This window comes from Lepisma saccharinum, chromosome 1, assembly GCF_977018435.1.
Source record: "Lepisma saccharinum chromosome 1, izLepSacc3.1, whole genome shotgun sequence".
In the NCBI taxonomy this organism is placed as follows: Eukaryota; Metazoa; Arthropoda; class Insecta; order Zygentoma; family Lepismatidae; genus Lepisma; species Lepisma saccharinum.
In genome coordinates this window covers 116856786-116874415 of record NC_139229.1, presented here as the reverse complement: position 1 = coordinate 116874415, position 17630 = coordinate 116856786, and the positions used below count along the sequence as shown (strand labels likewise).

The window sequence follows — 17630 nt, the reverse complement described above, 5'->3', positions numbered from 1 at the left end:
CGAGTAATCTAAATGCACTTCGAGCGATACAAACAGACGCGTCGTTAGAAGACATGATTCTTACGCAACATTTCGTTTCACAAGTAGACGTTACAACAAGAAAGGCATGGGAATTACAATGCACAGAATCTTCGTTTCCCACTTTGAAGGACTTTTTGTCATTTTTAGAAAAAAGATGCCAAGCGTTAGAATCCATCAAAAATACGGTTAATTCAACTTCTGATAACAAACAAGCAGGCAAAAAATCGTATGTTAATGCAAAGCAAGACAAATTCACAAGAGCATACGTCACTACGTCGTCTCCAACGTGTCCATTTTGTAAACTGTCACATGCTATTTACAAATGTAAAGACTTCATTAATGCAAATCAAGTGCAGAAATATCAATGTTTGCGAGACAACAATATCTGTACAAATTGTTTAAAGAAAGGACATTTTTCAAGCGTATGTAAATCAAGCTCATGTAGAAAATGCCGAAAGAACCACAACACCTTATTGCACGTAGATCGCGCAACAGAAGCGTCAAGAAGATCGCAACAATCAGATTCTCGTTCTGATAACTCAGAGCCTTCTAACACAACTCAGTACAATCAGAATGAATTTCCTTCACCGCAAGGTTCGTATTGCACAATAAAGGGAAAACATCAGTCACAAGTTTTGCTAGCAACTGTGTTAGTTAAACTGAAAGATCGAACAGGAAGATGGGTAAAATGTAGAGGGTTATTAGACAGTGCCTCTCAATCGAATTTCGTAACTTCAGATATGGTTCAACAACTAGGGCTCGCGAAACAAAGAAGGGTCGTTCCAATAAGAGGAATAAACGGTGTTACATCAGAAACCAGATCAAGTGTTGAAGTATGTTTGCAATCCACAATAAACGATTTTTCTACAACCATAGAATGTGCAGTGTTGCCAACCATCACGGGCAATTTACCTACAGAAAAGGTTCCGTATGAAGAATGGAACATTCCAAAAAATATCACATTAGCAGATCCTACGTTTGCTATTCCAGGCAAAATACAGTTATTGTTAGGTGCAGATGTTTTCTTTCTAATATTGAAGTCAGAACGTATGACTCACCCAAAGAACTTCCCAGTACTTCAAGACACGCAATTGGGCTTCATTCTATCAGGACGCATCCCACAACAATGTAACGCCAATACATCGGTTACTTCATGTTTCACAATGACAGATGACAATCTAAATAGGCAGATAAGAGCTTTTTGGGAGCTTGAAGAATTAGGAACATCGGTGACAACAAGAGAAGAAATGGTATGCGAACAGCACTTTGTAAACCACACCACTCGTGACCATACAGGGCGTTTCACGGTACATTTGCCATTCAAGGAGGCTAAAGAAACATTAGGACAATCACACAACCTAGCTTCAATCAGGTTTCATCAACTTGAAGCGAAATTGCAACGTGAACCAGAATTACGTCAAGATTACGTAAAATTTATGCATGAATATGAAGAACTTGGACACATGAAACAAGTTGAAGAGGAACGTAACACCTCAGAAGGAGTCACGTATTACATGCCTCATCATGCTGTAGTAAAACCTATCAATTCTACATCAAGGGTACGTGTCGTATTCAACGCGTCCGCCAAGACAGACAACGGAAAATCATTGAATGATATTCTCATGATTGGACCAACCATTCAACCTGATTTGATGTCCATAGTCTTAAGATTTAGAACATATCCAATCGCTTTCACGGCAGACATCGAAAAAATGTATAGAATAATACAAGTACATCAAGATGATACTCCGTTGCAGAGAATCTTATGAAGAGGCACGCCAAACGAAGAGATCAAAATATTTGAATTACAGACTCTCACGTATGGGACAGCACCAGCATCATTTTTAGCAACACGCTGTATGCAGCAGCTAGCACAAGAAGAAAGTTTTAATTATCCTCAAGCCACGAACATTTTAGCAGAGAGCTTTTATGTTGACAATTTAGCTAGTGGATCTCAAAACGTATAACAAGCGACACAATTGCAAACCGAACTCATCGAGTTACTAGCTAAAGGAGGATTCGTATTACGCAAATGGTGTTGTAATAACGCTGAGTTATTAAGATCAATTCAACCAGAATACAGAGAAGATAACTTTCCAGTCCAATTACATTCGCAAAAAGGAGTGAACACACTAGGAATTTCTTGGAATCCTGTAGAAGACAAATTCATCGTTAGCAGTAAATTTACCTCTAGTTCTACAACAGTCAGCATTTACACTAAGCGTCAAATAACAGGCGTCATTTCATCCATTTTCGATCCATTAGGGCTTGTTAGTCCAATAGTCATCAAATACAAAATGTTTCTTCAACGTCTTTGGCAGAAAGAAGTTGATTGGGATCAAGAGCTGTCACCAGAATTAATAACTGAATGGCAGAAACTGCAAGTGCAACTTCCACTCATCAATGAAATAAACGTCGAAAGATTTGTACTACAAGAAGGTAACGTGACACAAATACAATTGCATGGCTTTTCAGATGCAAGTGAAAAAGCATATGGTGCATGCTTATATATTCGTTCCATCAATCAGCAAGGTCAAGTTTCAGTAAAACTTCTATGTTCAAAGTCACGCGTAGCTCCAATAAAGAAAGTAACATTACCCAGACTAGAACTTTGTGCAGCATTACTTTTAGCAGAACTCGTGCATAAGGCAATGCCCGCATTGCATTTGCAAATTGAAAGCACACATTTATGGACAGATTCTCAAATTGTTCTGTCCTGGATATCAGCATCACCTGCAAAATGGAAAACATTTGTAGGAAACAGAGTTTCTAGAATTCAGGATTTAACAGAAATCAGTAATTGGAGACATGTACCTTCAAACTATAATCCAGCTGATTTAATATCAAGAGGTGTTGATGCAAGCATCATGAAACAGTGTCCATTATGGTGGCAAGGACCCGAATGGTTGAAAGAGAATTCAAATTGGTGGCCTCATTCATCAATAAAGCTTGAAAATGAAGCGCCAGAAATGAGACGAATATCAACATTATCATTGTTCATACAGAGCAAAGAGACTCACATCATTGACAAATTTTCAAAATTGTCTAAATTAATAAGAGTCGTGGCATATTGTCAACGGTTTATTTACAATCTCAAGAACTCTCATGAGAGAATGATTGGGCATCTCAAACCCAATGAAGTGCAACGTGCATTACACACTTGTATACAAATTGCACAACAAGCGTTCTATTCAAAGGAAATCGAAGAACTTAACTCGAACCACGAACTTTCAAATAAAAGTTATTTGAAAACATTGTATCCATTCTTAGACAAAGATCAGATGCTAAGAGTTGGAGGACGTCTGGATAACAGTCAATTATCATCATTTGACAGCAAGCATCAGATGATATTACCACCAAAAAGTAACTTTACAAAATTGATTGTCGAAGCAGAGCACAAAAGACTTCTACATGCAGGACCACAGATATTAGTAAGTTCTTTAAGAGACAAATATTGGATTCCACGTGGCAAACAAGTAGTTAAGAAAATACTACATAAATGCATAATCTGTTTTAAGCTAAAACGCACAACTTCGTCGCAATTGATGGGACAATTACCTGCACCTCGCGTTCAACCATCAAGACCATTTACCAATGTGGCTGTAGATTACGCTGTTCCAATACATGTCAAAACAAGAACCGTAAGAAGCAAAACAGTTACCAAATGCTACGTCGCCGTATTCATTTGTTTATCAACAAGAGCGATACATTTAGAAGCAGTCAGCAATCTCACCTCCAAGGCTTTTATTGCTACACTTAGACGTTTCACATCACGAAGAGGGAAGAGTAGTAATATATACAGTGACAATGGAACCAACTTTGTTGGCGCGAACAAAGAGTTACAAGAACTTTTACGACTATTTCAATCAGAAGCATTTAATAAGAAATTACAGGACTACTTATCACTAGAAGGTCTACAATGGCACTTTATGCAACCTGGATCACCACATTTTTCAGGACTCGCTGAGGCAGCAGTTAAATCAATGAAACATCATTTGGTAAGAATAGTAGGCAAGTCATCGATAACATTCGAAGAATTGACAACATTATTGTGCCAGATAGAAGCGTGTTTAAATTCAAGACCCATTTCTGTAATCTCACAAGATCCAACAGATCCAATCCCACTTACACCTGGTCATTTCCTCATAGGTCATCCTTTATCCTCGTTACCCGAGCCAGACATCTCCGAATTACCAGTCAACAGACTGACCAGATGGCAGAGAATTCAGCAGTTTCACCAACAATTGTGGCATCGTTGGTCGAGAGAATATTTACATGGATTACAGCAGAGATCCAAGTGGACTCGTCAGCAGAAGATTCAAGCAGGTACCGTTGTGATACTGAAGGATGAAAGACTTCCTCCCCTTGTTTGGAATCTCGGCATCATCGAAGCAGTATATCCTGGTAAGGATGGACTTGTACGCGTCGTCGACGTCAAGACTAAAGGAGGTGTATACAGAAGACCAGTCGTCAAGATTGTACCACTTCCCATCGAAGATGATTTTGAACAATAGTTTAGTGTTTAGTGCAGTTTAGTGTCAATATAACAATTTGCAGTTATTAAGTGATCAAGTTTAATCACGTCAGAGAAGTACAGTATAATATTATTTTGGTCTATTGTACGACCAAGAGGGGGAAGAATGTATGATAATCATGTGTTTATTTAACTTTGAAATATCACATCAAGAACACAGCGCTTAGCGCGCATAGCAACATGCATTTGTTTTCTTTATACGCACGCCAGTAAGAACGTTGCGCCAGTCAGGCGAGAGCGCGCGAACAGTTTGGTTGCTCGGACGTTTTATGCAAAAGCAGCTCCGGTGTGCATTGCGATATATACCATAATATATTTGTTACTTGTAGTACTCGTGGTAGTGAATAAAACATCAAAAACACAAACACAAGTGATAAATAACAAATTTTGGAGGAGGTGAAAATATTTCAGGTCAGAGATCAATCCCAACACCACTATACTACGTCCCCATTTTTTTTTCCAGAAAGATTATTCTTTTTGCACGATATTCTTTATCTTCTTCTAGGAAGATTTCACCAGAATTTGTAAAAGGTTTCCCATCAAATGTGATGAGTATAATGACCATTTTGATAATGTCATATTTACAGGGTAGGAGCTATCGCGCTTGAAATCTTCCTCGAAATGTTCTCAAACTGAAACATTATTATTTTGCAAAGCCTAACCATTATATTGTTACTGTCTAAGGTGTAACTAAACAAAATTGTTGATTGTGGACTGGTACACAATAATTGCCACAAAAATTAGACATCCTCAAAATGAAACCATAAATACTTTGTACGTACCACATATGCGTTCTAAAAAATCGATATGAAACTTGCTGTATTTTCAATTCTATATTTGTTCTGATTTTGTCTGAGATGCCGAAATAATTGTGTAAGAATATTTAGAATGGCAGTGTCGAAAACTTTCGTCGCCACACATTCCAGACGTAAATGAAAAGGAGGGTGCCCACAATGTGTAATTACAGTTGCAGATTATTTTTTCTAATCCACATTCTTTGGAAAATAAAACGGCAAGATTGAGTAATGAAATGACGCCTCATAGTCATCCAATTTGTTCGAACAGAAGTTTTCGAAAAAAAGTTTGTGGAATTTGCTGGCAATTAGATCATCATCATTTGATAAATTCAGTAACGACAGCCTTTTTTTTTAATGTTGTATAAGTGGTTTATTTAATTAACGTCGCTTATTTGTACTGTTAGGGTATTCGGGGCGGAGAGGGGTAGCGTATTGTTGATTTTGTTTTACGTCCCCCTTCTTCCATTTTTGGCTAATCGAAACGATGAGAACGAATGGTGATAAAATGAAACCGATGAAGGGAATCGTAAATATATGAACGACACAAAATAAATCCCCACAGAGAATTACACTGGCTCTGTGTCCAGATTACAAAGCCTCGTTAACCTGGAAAAATGCAACCTTTTCTAAAGTTTACCGCCAAGACCCGGCAAATATTGCAAACGGCAAAGTGTATTTTGACTTTGAGTTCATTTCCTTGAGGGTGAAACCAACTTTATCCGCTAAATCTTTTTGAGTATACCTTCTTATCAACCTCTCAGTGGACGTACGCCACTGCACTCTGCGTGCAAAATAGGAGGAGCAGGAGTTGAAATAATAAAAGAGCTAGTAAAGGCAGGAGCTGAAGTTAATCAACTGAATAAGTAGTTATTAGTTGAAAAAGGAGCGAATGTGATTCTGCTTTTTCTCCCAATTTTTCATATAAATCTTCTGCTTTCTTCATTGTTTCTTTTTCTATTTCTAGTTCTTTTTCATCCATATATCAACAGTTTGGTGTGTGGAGGGACTACAGTTTCTTTGTGAGAAATTTACATAGAGTTGGATGCAGTTCTTCAACATGAATGAACAGTTTCCTATATTTTTCAGGGATTGTAATTAGCGGAATTAATGTTAGATACGAGTTTGCCTTCTACACAATATATCATACCGGTGACAAAAATATTCAAATTTTATGTTGTCACCCCCCCTACACACACACACACACACACACACACACACACACACACACACACACACACACACACACACACACAAAAATCCTTGTTTTCACTAAGTACATATAACTTTATTACTACGTTTTATAGAAATAACTGAACACCGAGGATATGCCGGAACGTTTCTTTTGATAAGAAGAATGTGGAAACAAGCCTTGTACACGGAGTATTGTTTATCTTTACATTTGTCTTCCGTAACAGCTGCAACTTTTCCCAGCCCATGAGATTCCACAAGCACATTTTGTTTATATACGAACCATGTTTTGACTTCTACAACAAACTTTCCCCCACAATGTTTTTGAAGTAATTCTGGTGGAAGATAAACTTTGTTTCGTTTCACCGTGTTATTAAAATTCACGAATGAGAAAATATTGACACAACAACATACAGAGGTCTACAAAGTATTTAAGTTAAAAAATATTAGAAAGAAATCAGTCCTTGTTTGTCAAGTTAAACGACTGGATTATTGCATTCGCTCCTCAAGGAAGCTATTGAATGAATTTAATTATCAAACGTCTCAATTATATTATTAGTTACTACCAGTAGCGGAAGTTGGGTGCCAAAACTGGGGGGCAAGGGCAGTATACTTTTCTTTATAGACAAGACTTAGCATTGATCAGGGGCAAAAGTAGAAAAAATAGGGGCAACTGCCCTCCCCAACTCCCCCCGAATCCCCACCACTGGTTACTACTAAATCAGCCGTGCGGCTTCCGTCACCGACGCAGCGCTCCCAAACTAACGTAAACAACTGATTAGTTTCCGGAATTTTCCGCCAGATGGCAGGAATAAATCATACTTCGTCTACTATCCCTCTTACTCAACAAAACAAGAAATCCCCCCCACATATACAGAGGGAGAGGGAGGAGGAGGTCCAAAATGCAAAAAGACCACAAAACTCCATTTTGAACTACGTCTACGATTTCTATTTCTCCTCCGACTTCACATCCGGTTTTACTTCAGTACGATATGTGCCTTGTAACAGCAGACTATCTGTACAGTAGCAAGGAGAGTAGAGTAGGAAGGAATGTTTCCGTAGGACAAATATCGTCCGCACTGACATGAAACTACTCCGATAATATACGAATACGTGGCAAGTTGAGTTTTTTTGCGAGTCAAGGCGCATTGATTCGATGGGACCACGCACATTCATCAGAACATCGTCCTGTTCCTTGCATAGGATATCTCCAAAAAAAAACCGACAAAAGCAAACATTTTCTCAGTACGCGACTTGAACTCAAATCCATATTACCTTTTTGAGTATCAACTATATAAAAAAAGGTATCGTGCTAAAATATGTCAATTTTTTTGTGTCCTATTTTATTTTTCCATATTTTCAGTAGCGCTATGCTAATTTTTGTGTAGGCATATGCTCATGCCTTTGCCATTAGGTAAAACAGGGAAAATATGTCTTTGAGTCTTGTGCCTGATGTACGAGAATATTAAAATGTTGCAAATTTATGTTGACCAAGCCGTGCAGATTAATTCCAGCTTTCGAACGCAAATTCCACTTAGCGTAAATGCATATAATTAATTTAAGCGTACATTTACCTTGCCTATCAAAATTGCTTGAACGTAAAAGTCTATAAATCTACGCAAGTTCCTCTTAAAAGATGTGCCTTCTTGATAATTGAATGCTTGAAATAAAGCAAGTGCCGAAACATCTTTGAACCATTTTCCTAAATTTTTAAGTCTGGTTATTTGTCATTGTCACTTATTCTTGTGTACAAAGTAATTGTCTTCTGTTAATGCCACAAAATAATATTCGAATTTGTAATTGAACGTTGACACTAAGGTTGCATGGGGCTTTGACCAATTGTACCCTGTCGAGAATTAACTCGAAGTTGTTTAATGTAATGTAAATGTAAAAACTCACCAATAAATATACACCAATATATAGTGTGCCACCAAGTTTACAGTGCAATGTGTGACATTTAAACACAACCTAGAAGAATGACTCAATTTTCTATGTTGTAAATGGAACTTGTTCGCAAGTCTGGGTGAACATCAACGACGACAATGAATGATACACTGATATAACAAATATGTAATGCAAAATAATATACGAATACAGTTATTTTGAATCTACAAAAACTGGTTATGCGAACCTTTAAGATGAACATAAACAAATATATGATTAGCCATGAACAAGGTCATGTCTTATCCAGGATTGAATCCATAACTCCTGCATTGAAGCGCCACAAAAGTTTGCTAGAATAATCTCGTGACAAGTTTCCTATCAACTCTTGTTCTAAACTCATGGAATTAATAAATTTCAGTGTGTGGCACTAGTGAAAATTCTTGTACTCAGTATTGTTTATACCACTCTGTGGTAAGTGTAAAATATAAAAGCTATATTCGATCCTGGGGACAAGGCTAAGTATCAAATTTTGGAGTCTTATCTTGGTTTGCTTTGATTTTTGATTAGCGTCGCTTTTGTGCAACTTCGACACATCGCGATGGGGATGAGTGATATGAAATTGAAGAAGTGTCACTCGCAAAGTACCTACACCCCTGCCCAGGCAGAGATTCGATCCCGGAACCCCTGGCATCGTAGCTCTGTTCTAACCACTCCACTCGAATCTTAGTGACAAACATGAAAGCTACTTCTTCAGAATCCATTATGTTCTCGTGCTTTCAGCTAAGCAAATGACACATAATATTCCTTATTAATAAATTAAATTACGGGATGCAATTATGAAGATAATCACCACGCAGGGTCGTAAAGCAAGTGTGACACAGGTAATACTGAACTATATAAATATGATAAAAGATGTGATATCACAGAGTCGTAGCAAATTGCAAAGATTCCCGAGAAAAACACACCCATCAGAACAACCGATTCGAACCATCAGTATCTAAATTGTCCCACGTTCCTCCAAGTTTCTTTCTTTAGCTCTGGGAAACATCATGTAACTTCCAGGCACACAACACCGTGAAAAGCCTTGTATAGGTAACTCGGCGTCACGACATTTCCAACAACTTACAACTGGCTAGAAGACGAATTGCGGGCGAGGCCACTTTTCCTGTCCCGAAAGAAAAGAAAGAGGAGAAGAAACGAGCACATTTGCTTCACAAATTGGACCGGTCTTTTCTGGCGCGCGAAAATTGTATGCTTTAAAGGAAGAGGGAAAAGGAATAACGTGTACAACATCGAAAACTAAGATGTTGCTTGCAGTAAAAACAGAAGAAGTGGAGGAATAGCTGTGTGCGAAGGCGGAAATGTGTGCAAGAAGAAATGAATTCCTCGCGCCTACTCAGTTCTAAATGGCTGAGTAGGATGAGCCGGGCAGATGAAAAATTGTAATGTTTCTCCGTTTTGCTTCAGTGCAGAGGAATGGGAATTTATTACGAGTGCGTCGAGCTATCAGTTTGCCAAACTGTTTTGGGGAGAAAGGGCACTGGTTGTTTTCCCTCCTGCGGAGGAAAGTCGGATAGAATGTTGAATGTTTTCCTGTGCAATTTGTCTTTCACTGAAATGGAAACTTTTTTTCAGTGGATGAACAGACTGTGACGTTTCAAGCAGCAATTCTGGCGTGAAACAAACTTTGAAAAGACACGAAGTAAAATGAAAAGCAATGGCAAGCAGAATTGTAAAATGGGTTATATTTTCGGACATACTTGATAAGTTATTAGTTTTATCTATTGACGCTTACCATGAAGGGCACGTTGGGGCATTTGCCTCTCTCAAATGTTGCTCCACCATCTCAACTGAATATATAAACGCAGTAGATATTTTTCTAGGTATGTGGTGCTTTGTTTGTACACTGGGGAACTTTAAAAAATCTCTCCCTCCTCTTAGTTAGATTGGAATGTAGTTGGAAACATTTCATTACTCCAGTGAAGGGGAGGAAGATCGTTGCAAATAAGGCCACCCGTACTGTGAGTCACTGACCCTGAGGTGTAGGTAGGCTATATTCACGTAAACTTGTTTCCTGGAAGTTTTCTCTTGGAGTCATCAGACATCAACTTGGTAGTTTTTGGAAGAATTTTAGGTGTTCCTTCCTTTGTCTTTGAGAGTGTGTGTGTGCACCAACACCTGTTTCTTCTTAAGAACATACCAAAATTCCTGACATGAGTTTCTTCTCTACTCTTGATTTTTCTTATTTAGTTTGAGTTTTAAGTCCACTTTTATGCACAAATAGGCTAATTGGGACTGGACATACAATTTAAAGTAAGATCCAAACCACAATGTGCCTCCACGGGGTATCGAACTCGGGACCCCCCTTGTTTACAAGGCAACGACGTTATCAAGAGAAGATAAAATAAAAATGTTTTACATTCCTCATATGTGGCAGTATTCTTTGGATATTGTCTTGGGAATATCTCTTAACCCTTTAACCCTCACTATTTTGGGTCTTACTTAGGGTCATAGGTTCGAATTACCTGTAGGCGTAATGCATGGATAGGTTTTGTGTTTGTTCCGTGATGCTTATGTCTTTTATCCATTCATCACTTATCCTCGCCGTCACGATTAACCTAGAGAGGTAGAAAAATGATCTGGAAAATCACGAAACTACAAAAAAATACTGTGACCACAAAATTTAACAATAGAGAACGATAATGATATTGCGGATGCACATTTCTATTACTTTAGTAACCGTTCAGTCTTAATTTTTGTGGACACTGTGATTTTCTTGGAAGGAAGTGTTTGTTCCCCGAGACTTCAGCCGGTCGACGTTTAGTAACGTTTAGAAGTGTGTGTATGAATTCTGTCATCCAATGCAACACATGTCTATGGTGATGGATATTATTTTCCTTTTTATAGGGGTCAATATAGTGTGACAATAAAGTGTTTTGTGTTGGTCTATGTTCGTGTGTGTGTCTCATAATAATTAATTCAATGCAGTTCCATTGCAATTAAATGCATTCATGAAATACGTAATATTCTCATCATCACTTTCCAGGGAAGGGCTGTAATCCTTTCTCACTCAATTGCATTACTGAACCGTGGTAAATAATGGGATGAAATCTTCCTCGAGGTTGCAATTAAGCTAATGAGAGAAAGCGACTTATATAGAAGGTAATAAATAAAAATACAAAATGTGAAAATTGTGACTTTGAACACTGTATTGTATTTATATTTTTGTTATTTATCGTCGGTTTTCTGTTATTTTTGTCACGACGATGAAGATGAGTGATGATTATATAAAACTGATGAAAGGATGCTGATAAAGAACACCCTTTCCCCTACATGCTGAGTCCGGGATTCGAATCTGGGAACTTCAGTGGCAAGATTACAACATTGTTCACTTCACACAAAATATTTTTAAATGACGGGCATTATTTATTGACTTAATTTTTGCAGACTACCATATTATATGTTACATTCCGTGTAATGTCTTACTGTAAAAGTTAAAATGAACGAATAAAACTGGCTTTTACTAATTTTCATATTATTTAGACATAGATATGTTGTGTGTCTTTATTTATGCAATTTACTTGAGTATTGAGTATCGTCACTTTCTATCTCTTGAAATTAAGGTTGACTATAGATGAGAAGACAACCGTGGCGGAGTGAACTTGCTTCGAAGCCAGAGGTCTTAAGTTCGAACCATGAATAAAGCGTGGATGTATCTCTATGTTTACCCCATGACATCCATATCATCAGTTGGTCATAAATCCTCATCGCCAAGGATTAACCAAGAGGCAAAGAGGCAACGCAATATATCCTAAATAGAAAAAATGAAGAACAGAGACAAGGGAATGCACATATCGAGCCGAGTCGAGATTGTGTTGCAAAACTGAAATGTGTAACTATAATGGCAAGAGCACGTTTAATCGTTAGGGCAAACCATATATCACACAATACAGCTGAAATTGTTGTTGGTTGATGTGAATCGTTCATCTGCCTAAACTCTTAAAATACTCTAATATCAGGTTTTCTGTTGCAATTATTATTTCAATTTTGAGGGCCTCCATGACCTAGTGCTTCTTGCATACTGCTCTATGAAACCGAAGAACCTATGTTCGAAGCTTGGGTAATATTTAAGAGCTTATTATGTTCGTTCATTTATTTGCTCACTCCATCAATTGTTCTTATCGAAATTAACCAAGATGAAAATGATCGTAAATATCGCAAAGTTACCACATGCCATATCTGGTGCCGAAAGCAAGGACCTTCTTTGCTCGTTTTCTTTTTATATTTGTTTCAGAGCAAATGATAATCACAATAACAAAAAAATCATAATAAAAAAAACAAAAAAACAAACAACCAATATCCATTAATGAAGGAAATAAATCGCCAACTCAGAACCTGACTTCTTGCGGGCTCAAAATGGATAACAAATATTCCTTCTAAGGCAAAATGGCCATGGAACGAAATGCTATGCTAATTCCTTGAGGATTCGTGGCTAGTATTGTTCTCTTGTGTAGCGCTGACGACCTTAACAACTGTGCGTGCAGCTCTTCCTAGTCTTGCATACAGTGTTTCCAATTCAATAACGGATTTAATTGTTTTTTTTTTGTAAGAGGTGAGGCCTCAGTGATGCCTTATTTTTGAATTCCTGAGTACTCCTTATTTTTCTTGTTCGGTTATTTAGGAATTTGCGGCTTTCTGATGCTGCTTTTGCTGAAAAATTCACAAGTTTCAATTTTTAAAATGTTGGATAGAAAGATGAAGTACAATAAGAGAGCGGCTATTGTGAAGTAAGAAAACAAAACCACAAATATCCTCGGACTATTTTCTACTTTGTAATTATATTACTTGGAATGTTAACTCCCAATATGTTGACGCTTTTTTTTTGTAAAAGCTTCAGTTGCGTGGCCAATTTTGGAAACTGGACGCCCATTTCCTTCTTCACAAGAAGTTAATTTAAAGTCAAACATTTAATTATAATAACAAAATCCAGAACCAAGTGCGTTTTACGTGACGTTACATAGTATACCTCTGTCGTGTGGTAAGCATTCACCCTGCGTATTTGTTAGCCCTTCGCGCATGCGCGTATGTATAGGGTTTTCCAATAAGAACGATGTGATTTTACAATGAAATAAAATAAAAACTATTTCAGATACAACCAAACTTTTTATATTATTTTGAAGCATAGTTTATTACATTATGTTTTGAATAACACATCAATTAAGTGTCCACATCGACTTCGTGAACACGAGTGAATTCGATGAACCCAATTTTCGATGACTTTGTGCAATAACTCGGGCCTAATGTCACGAATGCAGCGTTCGATGTTCAATCTTAATGCATAAATGGTTCGTGCTCTGTTTGCATAGACTATAGATTTCAAATAACCCCTCAAAAAGCAATGTAAAGGAGTTAAATCACAACTTCATGGAGGCCAACTAACAGTTGCATTTCTTGAAATTATCCTTTCACCAAACTGTTTTTGCAATACGTCGATAGTGGCATTAGCAGTGTGACATGTGGCACCGTTTTGTTGGAACCACATGTCCTCCAAATCAATTTCAACTAAATTTGACCAAAAAAATTTGTTAACATCAATCGGTACCGCTCTTCAGTCACTGTAACTGCATCTCCTACCTCGTTTTGGAAAAAAAAAAGAAATGGTCCGATGATGCCACCATACAGTGACCTTTTGCCATTGCAAGAGCTTCTCGTGAATCTCTTGTGGATTGTTTTTACACCAAAAACGACAATTTTGTTTGTTAACATATCCACTTAACCAGAAATGAGCTTCATCTAAGAAGATAATTTTTTGCCCAAAAAAGAACGTCCATTTTCATATTTTTTTTTGGATAATAACCAAACGTTCTTGAAGCGAGTATTTAGCCATGATGAATTGTCACAGCACAATATACTAAACACAAATGACAACTAGTACAGTTATAACATTTGAAGCATAGTTGCCAGTTCATTTCAAAATCATATCATTCATATTGGAAAACCCTTTATAATCTAACAGGTAGCACTTTCCCTTACAATCAGATGATATTAGGTTAGATTTACTTACAAAGAATACAGATTAGTTTTATTTGCACATTTGCGGATGTGTTTTACTGCTGTGTAAGCGATCGTTGAAAAAATAACGGATTTTTTCCCCCTTTGCAGGTAAAACCTATACATGCAAACAGAGGACAATGTTTTGCCCGCTGCAAGTTGACTACTAAATATCCATTGGGGAAACCGATCGATTCCAATATGAATGTAATAATAGATGCAGCTGTGTTGAGGCGTGGAGAGCGTAGATCCTCACAAACTGGGAGAAAACTAATCAAAAAAGGACGCAAATATTTGGCTAAAGATTGAAATGCCAGACATTTATATACCGGGTGTCCGAGAAGTGTTTGTATGAAAACAAAAATTAACTGCATCCGCTATATGCAACATAGACATGAAAAAATAGTACCAAAACGTTCGGAAACTATACAAGTTTTTTTTGTTTCAAATTTCTGTACCGTTGCAGTAGTGTAGCAGTGCCAGTGTCCAGCAAACCGGAAATGTACACAAATCAGAAAAAGGCTGAGTGTGTCCTGTGGTTTCACGAGAGCAGGTCACAAAAAACAGTGCAGAGACAGTTTCAAACATCGTGCGTATCTGGGGTAAAGAGCCCCCTCATGAGGTGAGGAAGTCGACCATGGGCAACCCGAAGGTGAACGTTTGGTGCGCGCTGCTGCATGACAGAATAATCGAACCATTCTTTTTCTGTGAGGACACCGTAACATCTGGAGTGTATCTCGACATGTTGCAGTTGTTTGCTGTTCCTCAATTGCTAGAATACCACCCAGATGTTATCTTTCAACAAGACGGTGCACCGCCACATTGGAGTCTGGAGGTTCGTTCCTACCTTGAACAGACATTTCCTGGAAAATGGATTGGTCGAGATGGACCGACGGCGTGGCCTGAACGATCTCCAGACATAACCCCTTTAGATTTTTTCTATGGAGTTATGTGAAAGACAATGTCTACAGAACTCCTGCATCCGATCTTGCAACTCTGCAACAACGGATAACCCAAGTCATCACATCAATCCTTCCTTTGATGTTGGCTAATGCATGGCGAAAAGTTGAATTTCGACTAGATGTACTCCGTGCTACCAAGGGTGCTCACGTGGAGATTTATTGATTTCTTTCCTATTGCCAATAAAACTTGAATAGTTTCCGAACATTTTGGTACCATTTGTTCATGTCTATGTTGCATATAGCGGATACAGTTAATTTTTGTTTTCATACAAAGACTTCTCGGACACCCGGTATATTTTCTTAATTGAACTTTGTTTATAATCGGAAAGTAAAGGTGGAGTATTCTGTATCGAGATTATACGCCGACCGTTCAACGTGTTGGGCCACAGAGATGATTATATAAGAAAAAAGCAGTGACGGACAGGCTTCCTCTTGAGGCTCGGGATGTTGAATTCTGTTCTGCGTGTCACCTAGTATGCATATTAAAGGTGATGTCGATTGATTGATTTGCTTTATTTTACTTCGCTTTTGTGCCACTTTTGGCTAATTGCGAAGATGAGGATGAGTGATGATATGATGAAATTGATGAAAGGACACTCACAAACATCCATGCCCAGGCCGAGATTCGAACTCGGAACCCCTGGCGAGGTAGCGCGATGTGCTGTGATGTGCATGTAAAGGTGATGTAAAGGAGGCAGTTGATCCTTATTTCCATGTCAGTTGAATGGTTATTGTTAAGTTCTAATAATCGTCAAAAGGAGGGGAAACACCTTCCTGTGCTCCCTGAAACGGACTGTGTGGAAAAACTTAAACAAAAAGGACATGAAGGCACACTTTTCGCCGTTGAAACTGGATTTAGTTCCTCTTTTGAATCTGATTTGTTTCGATTTTGTGTATTTAGCGTCGCTTTTCTGCCCCTTTGGGCTAATCACGACGATGAGGTTGAGTGATGATATGAATTCCAACCCGAGGTTCCTGACTTAGCTCGCTGTGCTAACCATATTTTGGAATCTTTTTAGGCACTTACATGCACTAACAATCGAAATAGGCAATTATACTCACTAAAGATATAATTATGGTATTGCCATGAAACCAACTTCTGTAGTGAAAGCATACGAATTTGATCACAGGAAAAAATAGGCATTTAGGACGATAGGGCTCTACTTATAGTGTCCGTGACGAAGAGGTTAGTTCAGTGCGCTACGACTTCAGGGATCTCTGGTTCAAATCCCGGCCTGAGCATGGATGTTCTTTGTGAATGTCCCTTCATCAATTTGATCATATCATCACTCATTTTCGTCCGCGCGGTTAAGCAAAAATGGCAGAAAAAAGCTAAATAACAAAAATCAAGTCTACTTATAATGCAAGAGTACGGAGAAGTATGCATCTTATCCATTCTACGAAATCAACCTGTTCCTTTTAAAATTTTGGCAAATCAGAAACAGGTATTCCAGCCTCCTCCAGGACAGAGTTGCTCCGTCTTTAGCGTGCCTTTGTAGCGCTCCGTGTACCGTGAGAAAGTAATCGCAGGAAATTACTTAAATTGAAAGCAGCCTGCGACGCTTTGACCTTCCTTCGAGTCCTTAATAACTCAGGTGTAATCAACTTATTCCGCTTGTGCTGTCGCTAAGGGAACTTCGTCGCATCTGGAATCCGGGCAGTCCTCTCGCTTCACGAACGATGGCTCCAAGGTATGGAAGGAGTCGAATGTTCTGGATTCCCTGAGCCACGTTGCATGGCGCTATTACCATGCTCTGTCGCTAACTTCTTCTGAAGGCATTCAACATGCCAGACATTCATGGAAGGCCGCGACAGTGAAACTCAGAATGGCAATGAACCTGTCTTGAAACAATAGACTGCTACCTACAAGACAAAATTTTGGGTAACGATTAGATAAGCCGGAGACACATTTCTTGAAATTTACAGGAGAAAAGACGAGAAAGTACTTACGGAATTGAGTTCTTGTGGACTTTCTGAAGCCGGGGAAATTGTTTTTTCGAATCTTGGTTGGCCTGTAAGTAAGGTATTTTTCGTCATTCATGCATCTCCGTTGCACGATAGCTCGTGCCACCATTGCCGTCGACTACGTGAATCAAATGTTCCGTGCGTTCGGTTATGTAACCCCCTGTCAGTGTAGCATCCACGCGGTAGTTTGACAAGATGTGGAATGTCCTAAATGTTCTAGTATATGTA

General features: G+C 38.3%; 2 protein-coding genes across 6 annotated transcripts in view; both read left to right on the top strand.

Moving 5' to 3' along the window:
• The window catches only part of Dgk (diacyl glycerol kinase 1), a 506799-nt gene that overhangs the window by 20598 nt on the left and 468571 nt on the right, over window positions 1-17630 (top strand). The window lies entirely within an intron of this gene.
• Window positions 1185-1790, top strand: LOC145985253 (uncharacterized). The gene has a single exon (XM_083119045.1). The coding sequence runs from the start codon at window positions 1185-1187 to the stop codon at window positions 1788-1790; it is 606 nt and encodes a 201-aa protein (XP_082975171.1).